Genomic DNA, 17525 nt, shown 5'->3' on the forward strand with positions numbered 1-17525 from the left:
ATTGTAACTGCGTTGCCGCTGTGAGAATGAGGAGTGATGAAAGGGTGAGGAGGAGGAATAAAGGAGGAAGTATAGAGGACACTTCGCTTTATGTTTACTAACTAGGAACTAGGTGCGCCGTCAAAATGTGACGCCATGGCTAATACAGCTGGAAACTTCATGGTGTCGCCATGAGTATTTTTGTTTTCTCGCTTGCCAATCATGTTCTCGTCGCAAGCACTGCGTTTTTGGCACATTGTAAGAGCAATTTTCACAGTGTTATGAAGACACTGTGGAATCAGGGCATCGATGAAGCATATATAAACATCCTGAAAGAAATCTACAGGGGATCAACTGCTACCATAGTGCTTCATAAAGAAAGCAACAGAATACCAATCAAGAAGGTTGTAAGGCAGGGAGATACAATCTCCCCAATGCTATATTTACCGCGTGCTTACAGGAGGTTTTCAGAAGCCTAGAATGGGAACAGTTGCGGATAAGAGTTAATGGAGAGTACCTTAGTAACCTGCACTCCGCTGATAACACTGCATTGCTGAGTAACTCAGGGGGCGAATTGCAACTCATGATTACGGAGTTAGACAAGGAGAGCATAAAGGTGGGTCTTAAAATTAATCTGCAGAAAATGAAAGTAATGTACAACAACCTCGGAAGAGAGCAGTGCTTCGAGATAGGTAATAGTGCACTTCAATTTGTAAAAGACTGTCTACTTGGGGCAGGTAATAACCGTGGAGCCGAACTACGAGATTGAAGTAACTAGAAGAATAAGAATGGTTTGGAGCACATTTGGCAAGCACTCTCAAATTATGACAGGTAGATTGCCACTATCCGTCAAGAGGAAGGTATATAACAGCTGTACCTTGCCGGTACTAAGCTACAGAGCAGCAACCTGGAGACTTACAAAGAGGGTTCAGCTTAAATTGAGCTCGACGCAGCGAGCAATGGAAAGAAAAATGGTAGGTGTAACCTTAAGAGACAAGAAGAGGGCAGAGTGGATTAGGAAACAAATGGGGGTTTAGGATATCATAGTTGAAATCAAGAAGAGGAAATGGACATAGGCTGGGTATGTAGCGCGTAGACAGGGTAACCGCTGGTCATTAAGGGTAACTAACTGGATTCCCAGAGAAGGCAAGCGGTTTAGGGAGAGACAGAAGGTTAGGTGGGCAGATGAGATTAAGAAGTTGGCGGGTATAAATTGGCAGCAGCAAGAACTGGACCTAGTTAACTGGCAGAAAGGGGGAGGCCTTTGTCCTGCAGTGGACGTAGTCAGGCTGATAATGACGATGATGAAGAGCAATTTGCAACTTGCGAGAAAAATTGGTTTGTCCTTTCGTGCTCCTTTCGTTGTGTGTCTTGATCATCCCGTGAATGGTATCACCTGTTATACCACCAGTAAAACAGCACTGTGTCTCTAAAGACTGCCATGGGCGTCAATAAAAAAATTACACCGTCAAATGTCTGGTGCCTACGACCACAAGTCACGACCGCAGAAGGCTGTGATTGATAGACAGTGACCATACTGGTCACTTTTGCAAGACCATTTGCAATATCTTTAGGAGGTCAATGCAAAAGCAGTGTACCTGACGTAACAGTTCGCCCACGTCTTATAGTAGGGTCCACCTGGTTTGCCAATTAGGAACCCTGGCCCTTCAAGTGCGTTGCTGGTCTTCATCCAAGCGGGGCTGCTCCATGAGCTTCCGAAAAACCACGTGGGCTCGCTTGACAGAGACATTGCCTTCTTTATGTACGGGATCTGCGAATTAAACAAATTACTGGTGGTTCAATTACAAAAATGTCCCTCAGGTGCAGGGGATGTTGATATGCTAATTTGTGATTTGGCAAGTATTGCGCTCAGGAAAGATTAAGTGGTTTTTGTTTCTTCAAATTGAATTATGAGAGGATGCTTTTCACACCAAAAGCTTAACATAAGAAACATCATGCTAAATAGAACATGACTGAGGAGCATTAGCATTGAAATAAAGTGTTGAAACCAGTTTCTTTCTGCTTCAGAAGAAAAAATTGGCAGACCCCACGTACAGTGATAATCGATGATATGCGAAGCACAAATGAGAATGGGAGATAGGTCACTTCAAAATCAGCGCAACGTGAAGAGGTGGAGGTAACGTAGGCCGTACATGACTTCCATGTTATGATTATCATGTTTTGACGTTCCATTTACTTTTGCCATCTACTAACGTCACCTGATACCATATCCAACTAGCCCAACTTTCGATTCTGATACCAACTTTGGTATATATAAAGCTAGCGAAATGGCCGCGATCGTGCTATGAGCGTATCATGTAGTCATGTTTTACATGAAATCCATATCATGATTATCATATATGGACGTGTCATTTACATTCATCCTCCATTCACGTCACATAATACCAAATTTTGTATATGTGGAACTAGTGAAACGCCCGTGAGGACCCTATGAGCGTAGCATGTCATATTTTAGATGTAACGCATATGATTATCAGGTTTGGACGTTTCATTTACCTTCGTCGTCTTTCCACTTCCCGTGACACCGAATTTGGTACATGTGGAGCTAGCGCAATGGTGGCGAGCGCGTCATGAAGGACGCAACGTTGACGCAGGCTCAAGCTGGACGCAACGACACCGTGATAGCAAAACGCGAGCACTCTATAGTGTGACGCCAGGCGTGACCGGCGTTACCAGCGCCCATCGGCGCGTCCCGGTGGCAACCGGCGCGAATTGCGACGTGCTGCATTTTACGCCGACGATGTTACTTAGACAGCACGGCGTCTGCCTCTCTGCGTGACGGAGGCACACCGTGTGCGCTCAAACGTGCATGCGTCAAAGCAACGCAGCGTGGTGCGCATTTGCGAGTATATGGCATGCAGATCTACAATGAAGGATAGTGGGCAGATCCACTGATCTCTACTAGGAGGGGTATCGGCGCCTGGCGTGGCGCGTAATAATGTTCTTACATGACACTCATGTCATGATTATGATGTTTCGACCAGTCACATACCTTCGTAATCCATTCACGTGACGTAACACCAAATTTTGGCATTAGTGAAGGTAGCGAAACGGCCGCAAGCGCATCATGAATGTGGGACGCAGTCATGTTGTTACATGACACGCATGTCATGATCATCATGTTTAGACGTGTAATTTACCTATGTCGTCTGTTCGTGTTACGTAATACCGAATTTGGTGCATGTGAAGTTATCGAAACGGCCACGAGCTCATTATGAGCGTAGCATGAAGTCATGTTTTTACATGACACGCACCTCATGATTATCATGTTTACACCAGTCACATACCTCCGTCATCCGTTCACGTCCCGTAGTACCAAATTTGGTGCATGTGAAGCTATCGAAACGGCCGCGAGCTCATCATGAGCGTAGCATGTAGTCATGTTTTTACATAACACGCATCTCATGTTTATCATGTTTGCACCAGTATCATATCTTCGTCATCTATTCACGTCCTGTAATACCAAATCTGGTATAAGTGAAGCTAGCGAAACGACCGCGAGCGCATCATGAGCGTGACATGCGCTCATGTTGTTACATGAAGCACATGTCATGATTTTGATGTTACGGTATGCCACTTGTGTTCGCCATGCAGTGATGTCATATCATGCCAGTTTTGCAACATATCATGTGAATGAAACCACCACCAGAGCAACAAGACCATTACATGTAAATCGTGACATTCATGACATACATGTCATGATTTTCACGTTATGACTAGTGAGTTATGTTCGCCATACAGTATTGCTATGTCATATCAAATGTGGTATTGATACCATTATCCAAGCGGCCAGGAGGGCTAAAAGTCGTAGATGGCTAGATAGATAGATAGATAGATAGATAGATAGATAGATAGATAGATAGATAGATAGATAGATAGATCAAGGTTGCCGAAGTTCGCCAAGATATGCTCCGTATTTAAAACAAAGGAAGACGTAGATTACGCAGCTAGACATCGTATTATTCATTAAGAAGGACTGCTATACCTTGAGGCCGAAATCTTCAGGAGAGAGTGTGAAGTTGGTGAGCTCGAAGTCACCAGGAGAGTCATCATACGTGTATTTTCGTGTAGAGAAGTCGCAGCTGGACATGGGAATCCTTCCGATGTTGTAGTCAATTCCTTCAAGGAGACACCGTATTTAGTCGTGTGGAAATATGTCCCTGGTGGCTTATGTCATTAATTATTGTAGGATTGATCTCACACTGCCTGCATACCACGTGTTAAGAAATGTGTCCAAAATCCTCAAAAACTAGAGATATGCGATATTTCTTTGATGACTTCACAATAAGTTCTTCTGTAGCCACAGGCACATTAGGATGGCTAAAGACATCATATGGTACTGTAATTAAGAATGTCAAATTAACTGCTTATTTAAGGGAGTTAGGTGATTATGTCGAATGATGAAATTTAAGTCGTTCATGCGAAGAACCATTGCAGCTTTAATGTTTTGAAAAAGCAGCCAATAGAAGAGTGCAACCGCTATATGCTTCAGGGACGCCCAGAATAATTGAGCGTCGTTATATCAGCAATCAACCAACTTTGTTGTGCATGCTTAGATTCAGGTGCATGTTAAATAGCCTCAGGTGGTCGAAATTTCCGAAGCCTTCTACTACGTCGGCCTTCATAATTATATCGTGGTTTTGGGAGGTGGAACTTCTACAATTATTAGACTTCATTGCCGAAGGGAGGGGAGAGACTTAGGCTACGCTTGCAACTATAGCAAGGATGTCGCACATAGGTGAATGAACGCCAAAGAAATACACCTCTAAAATTGTTGTATTGACCAGTGGCATCATTGTAGTGGTCTGCTTGTTGCGCTCATCCGCGCTTCACTTTCGGTTTCGCCATTTATTCTTTTTTCGAATTTTATTACGTCACAATAGGGAGTTTTCGAATAGGAGCCCAAACGTTTGGGGCCCCAAAGCCCTTTGTGTATGCATAACTTGGGTCGAGCAGGAGTGAAGAGCTTTAGAATAGGGACCGCGTTGCTTTGGACACTCGCCCAATTCTCGGTCCTTCCATACCGACCGAGAGCCAACACGTTTGTCTGACTCAAAGCTTTTGGGGCAGGCTTGAGGCTCCCGCGCTGAATGAGAGAAGTAGAGTACCCAAACCATGCACAGCGACCTCCACCCTATTCATTTGGGGCCCCGAACTTTTGGAACCCTTATTAGAAAACTTCCTAACAATTACAAGCGCCCGCTTTTTCTACACCCCGAAGCTGCGATGGTGCGCATGAAGAATTTCAGTTGTCATACTTAACATAATCACCTAATTTTACGAAAAACATTTAATTTATCTACCGTTTCTAATTACCGTCTAAAGTGATGCGTTAGCCATCTTAAGATGCCTGTGGCTACAGAAGTAAACGCAAAATAATCAAAGATTTATCGAATGTCACAGTTTTTTTAGTATTCTAAACGCATTTCTCGAAACTTCTGCTATAGCGGTGTTGATTCCAATGACACGTGGTAGCCGAGTACTAGATGGTGTTTTCCTCTCAGGCCGGTAATGTTTCAGATAGGCATTGAAGCGTCTGAGGGCTTAAATAGCTTTCAACGAATTCGGTGTGTTGCTATATTCCCGCCTCTGTGTCTTTCGCATGCATGAGAAGGGTGTGTCAATGATTAATAAGGATTGCAGGCGCCTTACGCGCTGGAACTACAGCCGCTGGATAGATGACACACATCATGAATAGGCAAACCACGACGTCATGACGTGATAGTTACACTGCCTCATAACACCGCAGGGATTGTGTGGGGCAACAAAAGGGCATAATATTACGTGTAAAAAAATCTCTTGCGAGCAAGACCATTCCTGTTATTCCACTTACATAGTGCACTAAATATAATTGTAGTTGATGTTACCTTCTTTTGTGTAGTAGGACTTCATAATATCTTCTTGCATGTTGGTCGGAAGAGATTTCACATTTATCCCCGTGGCATCGGTAAACGCTCCTCCAAACCCAAGAACTTTCTGGTATTCCTTTGACGAGTCGATCACAAGCAGGAGAGAGGAGTTGTTCTGGTTGTCTGTGGAGCAATTGTGCATCGGATAAATCACGATGTCTAGTACGTCAGAATGTGAAATGTCTCTCCTCAAAGAATTGACTTGATAAGTGGCAAGTGCTCTTTTCGTTTCCCCATCAAGAAGATATAAAATTTGCATGTCAATGACTACGTTAACATTCCTAATAGCATCTCCATATTCAGTACGGCAGTGAGTAGATATCACTTCTATCTTAACATCCATAATAACATCTTCATAATAAATACGACCGTGAAATGATAGTACTTCAATTCGCGTGAGAGACATTTTGCGCCAGAACATAAGCATGCAATTTAAAGGAGCAAATATTGTTTAATCAGTTGAGACTGACCTTCGTCCGGTGCCCTGCCAAGAAGTATGGTGGTCTTGGCGAACCTTAGGCCGGTTTTCGTGCTTTCAAATGCAACTGCTGATCTGCTGTGCAATGGTCCGATATCACCGATGTAGTCGCAGTACGTCACGTTGCATACACACACGAAGCTGCCCTGGCCATAGTCTCTCGGCTGACATTGAGCTGCGGCAGCTATAAGGAGGAATGTGTAATAACTGTGCGTTTACGCCGTTCAATCTATCAGTGTTCCCAGAAAAGTGGGTAATGCAGCAAAGTGTACTGTTCTGCTTATGAAAAAGAATGATTGTACTTAACGTAAGACTGGTGACCCCGAGGGAATGATGCGTGGCCTAAGTTGAGTTGCTGACCCAAGGTCTGTACTGCAATCATCATCATCAGCCGGACTACGCTCACTGCATGGCAAAGGCCTCGCGCATAATCCGCTAATCAGCCCGGTCTTGTGCTTTCTGCTGCCTCGTTATATTTGCTAATTTTGAAATCTCATTTGCTCACCTAACTTTCTGTTTCCACTTCATGCATTTGCCTTCTCTGCAGAATCCGGTCGGTTACACTTAATGACCAGTGGTTATCCTGCCTACGTGCTACGTGCCGTCCTATGTCCTTTTGTTCTTGTTTTGAACTATGATATCCTTAACCCCAGTTTGCTCTCTGACCCACTCTGCTCTCTTCTTGTCTCTTAAGGTTAGACATCACTTTCTTTTCAATTGCTCGCGGCGTCGTCCTCCATGTAGGCTGAACCCTCTTCGTAAGCCTCCAGGTTTCTGCTCCGTAGGTAAGTACCGGCAAGATACAGATGTTATATACCTTCCTGCCTGCAATAGCAGTCACTAGTGTAGGTATATCTGGTTCACCATTCTAAACAACTCTTGAATATAACCAGAGTATAACTTGAAGAGTTTTATACTCACCCGAGATAAAGGCCACAAATGCAGCTGTGGTGGCAAGCGAAAAATGCCTTTTCATGACGCTCTACTTTCAAAACTAGTCTGGAACACCCTAACACGAGATTCACATTGCAAAGCCTCGTCTTAAACGGTTTTCTTTCTTATCCGATGAACTGTAGAAGTGACACGCGTGCAATGATAGCACGAAAGGTGTTGACAGAGGCTACTTATGCATAGAAGCGAGAAAGACGGCTGAGTCGAGCATCTGTTCAGCGAAAACAACAAGACGATGCTCCATCTGATTGTACCTTGCAGGGAACGCAGGAAAAACAGCCTCACCACTGAGGTCTGGTTGTTTGTTTGCATAGTGTTTGTGCAAGGTCAGAAACCAACAGCGCTTTAGACAGGAGAGAAAGAGAGAGAGGATCACGGAAAAGGCGCTGAGCTGTACGGATAGCAGCTATTTGTTGCGCTTGAGAGCCGCTTTAGTGGCGCTGGCTCACGCTCTTAACACACATGAATTTGATAAGCTTAATAAGCACGTGAACCTAATACACCTCAACAGTTATGTAAGCCTCTTTAAGGGCAATGATATCATAAGTAATGCATGCTAATTCCTGAGTGAATCCGGCTAAGATACCTTTCTCACAAAGGTATGAGTGTTGAACAATGTGAATATTAGTTTCCAGGGTGGCCTGTCTAGACTGAGACGTTCTCGTAAGCCTACGCTACGTGTTAGGTCTGAATACCACTTTTGTCGGGTGATAGGTAGCCGCAGGACATTTTGATATAAAATTTGACTGCAACAATCCTGACGGATCTGATAGCTAAATGTTGAACCAAGGAAAAAACGAAGACATTTTCTAATAAACAATCGCCTCGTTGACCCAAATAAATTAACGGTTTCACTTTGCTGTCGCCCACTAGCGTAAGAAACTTCCATGTTGTTTTAAAACACCACATAAGTATCAGAGATAATTTACTGAGGCGATTAATCAAATATGCACTAACTTTACCACCTGTTGTGAATACACTTCACGCTATAGTAGCTCAGGTACATGTACTCTACGAGACTATTGCTCTTTATGGCAAGTGAAGTAAAGGGAAGCAACAGAGGTGACTGTATAGTGAAATATCTATTTTTATGCATGCCATATGAACGTTGTGATCGACCGCTCTTGTATAATCTTTTGGATGCTGCCAGTACTGGTTGCATCTTTGATCTTCAGAGTAAACTTGTCATTGCCTCTGAAATAAGAAAAAAACATAGCAATAATCACTCACATACCTTCGTCCCGACGTGGCTTTAAAGTATTGAATAAAATTACTAGAGAGAACTGGTAAGGCATTTTATAACAAAACTGAAAAATTACGGTTAAAAAAGAAGCAATGGTTACCACATACATTAGTATAAAACTTTGTCGTTGTTGCGGCTTGGAACTGATTTGCGACATGAACGATGAGCAATACGACGTAACTAATGTAACAGTTTACAATGATTTCGCCTTTATTCTGAATAAAAAGACTGTTATTGCTCTCTAGATCTAGATTAGTAGGTATCTTCAAATGTTAGGATATTAAGGGTCAATAAGTGGCAGAACTATGGCAACAAGCATGGCCAAATGCATAAGCTGAAAAGTTTGATAGATGAATGGAATCACCACCGTTCCCAAGACATCCGACCTGTTTGAACGCCAGAGCTCTTTATTGTGAATTTTCGATGCGAGAAACGTTGATGTATAATAGCTATAAAAAAAGTGGTGATTATCAGCGTAACCCAGGCTTCGTAAATGCGTGCTGCGACGATGCGTCCACCAGACAATAAAATATTGCTACATATTGGTTAGCTGCATAAAGCTCGCAAGTTTTGCTAATATGGGTATTAAACCTGGGTAAACTATGTTCTTTGGAATACGTGGAATATTTATTGAACCTATGAACATATTAAGAGCTGAAAAATACTTTAAAAGATAACTTTTATATGGATTAGGGCATATCTTTACGTAAGCACCCAGTACTGCAATAAACGTAGGTGTTGAAGACTTTCCATGTTCAGCCAACATAATGAAGTTCAGAACACTCTATACAGGGTAAAAATATCGCATTTTGACTAATGTTGTAGGTGTGCCTACAAAAATCGCTCTATATACTGTCACACACTGCATGCTCGTAAATACATGCATACCAGCAATTAAAAAAATAAGTGACGCACAAGTGGCGCATGAGGTAATTTGTGTAAGTTGTGTCATACCTGTTCAGGACCACCACAACCAATGACGAATCAGGTGTTTTAAATGCAGCGTAACTCAGCTTCGTAGCAGTCATGTTCTTCGCTGCCTGGAAACTTGATTGCTCCAGTTGAGAGTAAATCCTAACGCTGCCCCTAGGAAGTGCTTTGCTGCGAAATAAAAAAAAAGTGGCATTATATATTGACGCCAAACACCTTATCACGGCGAGTTGAAGCTATTCGTTTCAGGTAGAGCACTGAAAATCCTGTTTAAATCCAAGATAAAGTATGTCCTTGTCACTATTTCATTCATTAATTGAAGTAGTGACAACTGGCCAAGAACCTGCTTCCTTAAATCTTCAATAAAACAAACAGACTTACCTAAAATGTCCGAACACGTAGTACATTGGCTGCTTATAAAACTCTTGAGCGGATGCATTGACAATGATTGGTGAGTCAACGAAGTTGTCTGCCCAGTTGGGACCACCTCGTGTGTCAAGAACAAGATTCCAGTCTGTCCATCCGCTAACCCAATGGTTAAAATCCTGTTGGTTGATCACAGAATAGACATCGTCAGGTGTATTCGCTCAAAATGAGATATAAATAGGCCAATAAGCACAACTTATTCACCCTTTTCTCTATTTACCTCTTCATTACACTCCCCACATTTCGGGTTGCAAATCGAACAAAGCCTCGTGTATTTTCTTGCCTTTCCTTTAGTATACATCCTCTGCCCCCGCTACCTCTTTAGTAGAGCTTTCTGAAGAATTACTTTAGCATCCAGTTTAGGACAAATGTGGACCTCAACTTCATCTGAATCGGGCAGCAGTGCTTGCCCCGAACCAAAACTGTGAAATCCTTATGAACATATAATATGGAGCTGCTAAAGAGAGGGATTGTTTGAGAACACAAAGTTAAGAGAAATGAAAGCCCACAGAATGGTCTATTCCAAGCTTCTTTTTTAAAAAATAAGCTCCTATCACTGCCACTGAAAAGCTGACATAGCTTCGTGAACAGCTGTGGCGATTGCAGACAGCTGCCACTTGTGAAGCACTCTTTGAATTCGGCTCTCAAGTGAATGCGAAGTTAATTCAGGGTCCCACGCATTATTTAGTACCGCAGAATATGGCGCTCCTCGTAATGATGTCTTGGTTTTAGCCCGTGACACCACAGAAAAAAATTTGTATTAAACATTTTTCGAAACAACCTTCAGCCGCTCATTCACTCTGTGAATCAACTCGCGTACGATAACTGATTCTCATTAGCTAATTAGTAAATTTTTCGCATGCCTTTGTTTACGCATTTTATCAAGGCTGTGACACATGAGCGCCTAAACTCAAGTTCCCCATATCAATTTTAACGGCACGCTGCGAACTCTTATATAATTTATTTTCTTTTTTGAATAACCCCTGTTATGCAATCTTTGCAACAATAACTGACCTCGAGGATGTCACTGGCATAGAATTCAGCCCGTTCCCAGCTTCCAAGTTTGACCTTGTCTTCTGGTTTTATTGCTGCACCAGTGCACGCTTCGGTACCAAGAATAAATTTGTCTGGGAAGCTCTCGTGCACTTTGTCCAGCACCCGAGGGTTGGTCAAACTGTCCATGTACCAATGAACAGCGACTCCACTGACGTACTTGGCCGCTTCAGGATCACCCAGAACCTGCGTAGCGTTGTTTATTTAGTCGCTAGCTGCCATAGTTACCTCACAATGTGAAAATGTCCGATTTGTACATCACCTGGGAACGGTGATGCATCATCGCCATGTAACCTTTTGTATAATTGAAGTTTGATTGCTTTTGAACATTTTTTAGGTATTCTGCTTAATTTTTCAATGAAACCAGCATGGACATCACAGCGCGAGATTCCTCTAAATATACTGAAAAATACGAACCACATAGCGACGAGTAGCATTTTCAGAGCAAGTGGTACTGTATACGCAGACCAGCCTTGTGCTCTTTTAATTTGTGGCCGTAACAGCTTAAAATCAATGCAATACGTCCGAACAACACAGATGAATGTGCGTGATTAAACATTCAGATTCAGAGTGTCTGATGGTGCAATGCGCAGCTGATTTCTATTTGATATAACAGAGCACTGTTACATTTCAAAGACCTGGGTAGGTAAATGACAGCGCACAAAAAGCATGTCTTTGGTGCCACTATAGGGACTGCCTAATTCTGTGAATTCCGCGCAAGCTCAATGTTGTATTGGACAAATTAGTATAATTTTCTGAAAGATATGCCTCCTGTAAATCATTAAAATGTAACGGTCATGAAATGCTTACTTCTACCGCAAAAGGCAGTTTTGCCCATTCTTGGCATTTATCGCACATTTGAGGGTCGACATTTCCAAAATCATTCTTTGGTATACACACGCAAAAACGACACTAAAGTTTACAAAGCATCGCTGCAGTCCAAACTACTGGTCATTCCTACGACAGCAACGCGGATGGCTACGATAAAAAAGTGCACCGTCTTTCGCTGAAGGGAACCATGTGAAGATGTGAAGCAGCGGTAGCTAACGCTCACACCGGAGGCGGCGTCGACGCTGGCGCTCATCGCGACGGTGCGCAGGAGTGAAATCTGGGGAGGCGCAAAGCACGCCGTGATGAATCAGTGTTTCCTACTGGAACTTGCCGATCGCTGCTAATGGGCAATGAGAAAAGACTGATTGCACACAAAGAGCCCCCCTCCCCCAGTCCGGCCGATTGTAGTTTACGCGCAAGCTGCGAATTTTTATTGTTTAACAACGGCCAGTAGAAATTTCCCACCGGCACCACCTTGGAGGTCAAGATCCACAGCCCATATCTACGGGGTGTCCAGTGAACTGCCGTGCAGCGCGAGCAGCCGGTTATTTTTCAATAATAAACAAACAAAAAAACTCGTTAGTGGACGGTGCCCGCCTCATGGATGCTAACCTGTGTTGGCGTTACGAGGCGATAGATGGGGGAGCGTAGGAGATGATAAAGATGGGGAGGGAACGCGCATGCGCAATGGGTGTGTAAATGCCGTGGCGAGGGACGCCTAGGGAAGAGAGAGGGAGAGCAAGCGTAGGCTAGCAGAGACTGCCGACGTCGGCGTTTCCAGGTGAGAAAGGGGGAGCGTAGGAGAGGAGTGGCGGAGACATGCGCATGCGCAGTAAGGGTGGTCATGCCACGCACCAGATTGAACTCGGCCTTAAGATGCTTCGCATCTAGAGTTCATTCTTTTATGCGTTCTGCTAATACTACGTAATGGCGAAAGCGATCTTCTTTATCTGACCCTTTACCCCTTTCATCTCCGCAAGTTTTCGGTGCCTAACATGATTTGGTATTGCCTCCAGGAACAGGGGCATTGCATTGATTTTTGCCCTTTACCTGGTTTTGCACAGCCTCTGTCATCGACCCGCCTATCATCAAGTGACGATATCATCTGGTAGCGTCATATGGCTACATCAAGTCGTGATGATATCCGGAGTCACTCATGTCGACGCCCGCAGTGCTGGTAGACGGTCTATTGTAGTGTTTGTTGATGCATCTGTATAGTCTAATCAAACCCTTAAATATGTTCAGCAGAGAAGCACGTCTGACCTTTTAATACTGCTGAGCACATGATTCGTGCATACTAAGTACTAAGGTGGCAGCAAATTCATAACGGATTTCAGGAAGGTGTGTTACAAACCACGTCTGCCCAGTGAGGAAGAACGATGCGATTATCGTCGAGGATCATGAGCTGCAGTTTGTCGACGCCATAACCAGCATCCGCTAGAGCAGGTCCCAGGTCGAGTTTGACAAAGTCTCTTTGCTGGTTGGCAGAGAAGCCCAGGGTTTGCCATCGGAACCCCGGCACAAATCCGGTCGTTGGTTCGTTCTGTGTCGTCAAACCCCAGATGGGAACTCCGAGCCTCTCGTACTCCTGTATGAATCTGGAGTAAAGTAACATTGAAGATTGCACAGAAACTGAGACATGCAGTATGCGGACTGATCAATGGTAACATAATACTTGACAATTACAGCATATATTTTTTCTAGACTTCATGTGCGACCTCTATCGTGTCCGCATCTTAAGTGAACGTCACTGAAGTTTGTTTTGTGCGGTTGGATGAACTCAATACAGTGGTTTGATTACTAGTTTGCTCATGTTAAAAAATGTTCTGACTTAACTGGGTAAGCTAAGGAAATATATGCACATGTGCAACGTCTGTGTACAAGTGCACATACGTCTTCCATAAACAGTTAAGCTGTTTACCGTGTACTACTTTGTGCACATTTATTATCTCGTGGTTTTTCCTTCTTACTTTTCTACGTGTGTCATGGAGGAAGATAACACACCCTTGAACAGATACACCTGTACACTCTCTTACGCTATTTTTATTATTATTATCTTCTTCTTTTGCAAGATACTTCATTAGTCTCAGTATGGCCTTCGAATTCACAAATCCTGCTTAGCATGGAGCGGATAGAATGAAAACACTTTTCGTGTTAGTGCGGGCGATGCTGTTACGAAGTCATTGCGAACATGCTATACCTGACGTAATATTTTGCCCAGGCCTTGTAGTATGGTCCACCTGGTTCACCGATTAGAAACCCTCGCCCTTCAAGCGCGTTGTTGGTTTTCATCCACGCGGGGCTGCTCCAGGAGCTTCCGAAGAACCACGCGGGTTCGCTTGACAGAGACAAGGCTTTTTTAAGGTACGGAATCTGCGAAACAAGTTATCGAGGGCTTTGTTAACGAACTTTGTAGTCTTTCTAAAGAAGAAACATTTCATATGAATCTCCCTTAATTAAACTCGCTTTCTGTTGGTTTGATCAGGTTTTGTTTTACAAAGAACGGAGCTCTTCGTCAGTCCCCCTCATTCGTACTTTCTTGAGAGATTATTCTTTACTAACATGTGGTGCATTTTTATTGATTTGTTTGGATGCCTTCTCATCCAAAGGAACATCAAAATATCTTTTGTTTCAAAATACATTCGTACGAACCACCACGTGAAGTAAGGAGCATGCGTTCCTGATCATTTTGAAAAGAAAAAGTCGAACTCGTTTGTTAAATGTTTATAAATCTATAATCAATAAGGCCTTCGAATGCTCACATTAATGTTTTTTAAAGATAATTTAGTACCTTGAGGTCGAAATCCTCTGGAGCGAGAGTGAAGTTGCTCATCTCGAAGTCACCTGGTGAGTCGTCATACGTATATTTGCGTGCAGAGAAGTCACAGCTGGCCACGGGAATTCTGCCTATGGTGTACCCAATTCCTGTATAGAGAGGCATGTTTTATAAGAGGGAACAGCTTTCTTAGTTCATTCCGCCTTTCCTTGTGGGGTCGTTTATAGCCGAATTTCCACTGCCGACACAAAGGTGTTATTGCAAGGGCACGTGATAGCCTTCAAAGCGGCCATTGTTACGTTCAGACAGGCGGGTAGTGTTGAGGGAGATATTTGAGAAGGCATACTTTCATCCTAATTATAAACTCGTATTATTATTCAATTACACTGTGATGACTTCTGGTTTTGTCACAAGCAGTAAAGCGTAATATTCATAAAGTAAAACAACAAACTTCTCATGAAAACACTCAGGGCAACAAACATACGCTTCGAATAACGTACGCTTTCAATTATTATGCATGAATGTGGCAGCACAAGCATAATAATAAAAAAATGGGCTACAACAATGATAAATGTCAAATATAAAGAAGATTTCGGTGAAATCTCAACTCTGGACGCCCCACTCTGTGCCTTCAGTTACGCTTTGGATTATGTCAGCATCATTCCTGCACAAAGAATCATCGGAGAGCCAACTTTAACAGATTTAGCAAAGGGAAAAAATTGCACGATCCGCCAAAACTAACATCACTTCACATATATATCATTGCAAATTCAACCAATTCATGCATCTTTGCTTACATCGAAACCAATGCATAGTTTTCGCAGTCGTTACCTTCTTTTGAGTAGTAAGACTTGAGAATATCGTCTTGCATGTTCGTCGGAAGAGACTTCACGTTTATTCCGGCGGCATCAGTGAATGCACCTCCAAACCCAAAAATTTTCTGGTATTCTTTTGAAGAGTCGATCACAATCAGGAGAGTTTCGTTGTTTCCATCTGTGGAGCAATAATGAATAAAAAAAATACCCATGTCTTTCACTTATGCATGTTCATGAGGTGCTTCTTTGGATAGAAGCAATATGACCAGCGGCAAATGCTGTTTGTTCGGCAGGAACGTATAAAAGTGCAATGTCATTGGTGCTGTTGAAATTCATAAAGACATTCTTGTTAATTTTAAGTGACAAAGCAAGAACATAGCACTAAATTATAGAACTTTGACTTAGCGATGTTTGACTGGTAATCATCAAATAAATAAATAAATAAATAAATAAATAAATAAATAAATAAATAAATAAGTAAATAAATATAAAAATAATGTTTCTTTCTGAGCACACGCGGAAATGACTGTGTGGTTGGTGTATTTGAATAGCAGGAAAAATTACGAAAGCAAGCAAAACTAACCATCAACCGGTGTCCTGCTCAGTGGTATCGTAGTCTTAGCGAACCTCAAACCATCCTTGGTGCTCTCAAATGCAACCGCGGATCCGTTGTGCAAAGGTCCGATGTCACCGATGTAGTCGCAGTACGTCACGTTGCATACACACACGAAGCTACTTCGGCCATAGTCTCTTCGCTGGCATTCTGGAGCTACAGCTGTGTGGAGGAATGAACAATAGTTTTCACTTTCACGCAATCAGTACAGCGACTGTTTACAGAGAAGTGGGTGGCACTGTATTGACAGCCGAGAAGGTACGATATAAATTTTGGGTGTCTGCGTATATATAAATCAACATATTTGCGGTTAAAGCTGACTATACTTGACTTCGGCCTACCTTGTAAGAGCAAACGATGGAGATTGACTAGTACAACTACCATTACGAAACTTCAAGTAGGAATTCTTTGCGAACTTCTATTAACATCAACATACAAATTGCGGTAAACCATTTAACTTACTTGATATAATGACTACGAATAAAGCTATGGCAAGGAATAAAACCCTCTTCATGATGCTTCGTTTTCAAATGCTGTCTGCAACACCCGAACACTGCGTTTACTTTCCACACGATTCCCAAGAAGTGCGCCCGTTAGTTATCAGATGAGCTGTAAGCGCAAAGATAACGAAAGTCGACCGACTGCACTAATGCATATGCTGAGAAGACGGTGGTGCCCAGAATCCACTCAGATAAAAAAAAAAAACGTGGTGACGTTGCATCTGATTGTAATCTCCAGCGTATGCATTTGAAAAACAACCTTACTGTCTGGGCGTGACACTTTGTTAACGTAATATCTTTTTAGCCCGCCGCGGTAGCTTAGAACGTAACGTGTCGCGTTGCTAAGCTCGAGGACACGGGTTCGATTCCGAGCCATGGCGACCGCGTTTCGGTAGGAGCGAAATGCAAGAATACCACATTAAAGAACCCCACTTGATTAAAATTATTCCAGTCTCCCCGCGACGGTGTGAATAATTGTAATATTGTGGATTAGGCAAGTGAACGTCAATGAATTATTATTTCGTCATTTCAAGCCGTCGTAAGTCATTGTACTAAGTGAAAACAGCACCGGAATTAGAAGAGAAGCAGTAACACACTACATGAGTGCTTACGAACAACTAGCGCAAATTCTCGATTGATAGATATGTGGGGTCTAACGTCCCAAAATTGCCATATGATTATGAGAGCCGTAGTGGAGGACTTCGGAAATTTCGACCACCTGGGGTTCTTTAGCGTGCACCCAAATCTGAGCACACGGGCCTACAACATTTCCGCCTCCCCCAGAAATGCAGCCGCCGCAGCCGGGATTCGAATCCGCGACCTGCAGGTCAGCAGCCGAGTACCTTAGCCACTAGACCGCAAATTCTTCTCGTCCCAATCCAGTGCTGTTTCCAGTGAGTATCATGCACCAACTGGCCGTTCAAGATACCCTTTTGTAAGTTATCGAATAAAAGAATCGTGAAGTTAACAGACTCTTGAGCTATGTAACATTTCCTGTTTT

General features: G+C 43.0%; 2 protein-coding genes across 2 annotated transcripts; both read right to left on the reverse strand.

The window, feature by feature from the left end:
* Positions 1-1577: 1577 nt before the first annotated feature.
* Positions 1578-7363, reverse strand: LOC142795750 (lysosomal acid glucosylceramidase-like; the record flags this gene model as incomplete). Its single annotated transcript, XM_075886122.1, has 5 exons — positions 7309-7363; positions 6380-6571; positions 5868-6032; positions 3986-4119; positions 1578-1750 (listed from the first exon to the last, which is right to left on the reverse strand). Coding segments are annotated over exons 1-5 (719 nt in total), but the record flags the coding sequence as incomplete, so codon positions are not given.
* Positions 7364-8426: 1063 nt separating this feature from the next.
* LOC142795749 (lysosomal acid glucosylceramidase-like) lies at positions 8427-16187 on the reverse strand (the record flags this gene model as incomplete). Its single annotated transcript, XM_075886121.1, has 9 exons — positions 8427-8532; positions 9536-9682; positions 9893-10056; positions 10952-11176; positions 13176-13419; positions 14022-14194; positions 14613-14746; positions 15429-15590; positions 15996-16187. Coding segments are annotated over 9 exons (1547 nt in total), but the record flags the coding sequence as incomplete, so codon positions are not given.
* Between the last annotated feature and the right edge of the window lie 1338 nt (positions 16188-17525).

The sequence above is a fragment of the Rhipicephalus microplus genome, unplaced genomic scaffold (assembly GCF_043290135.1).
Source record: "Rhipicephalus microplus isolate Deutch F79 unplaced genomic scaffold, USDA_Rmic scaffold_841, whole genome shotgun sequence".
NCBI classification, from domain to species: Eukaryota; Metazoa; Arthropoda; class Arachnida; order Ixodida; family Ixodidae; genus Rhipicephalus; species Rhipicephalus microplus.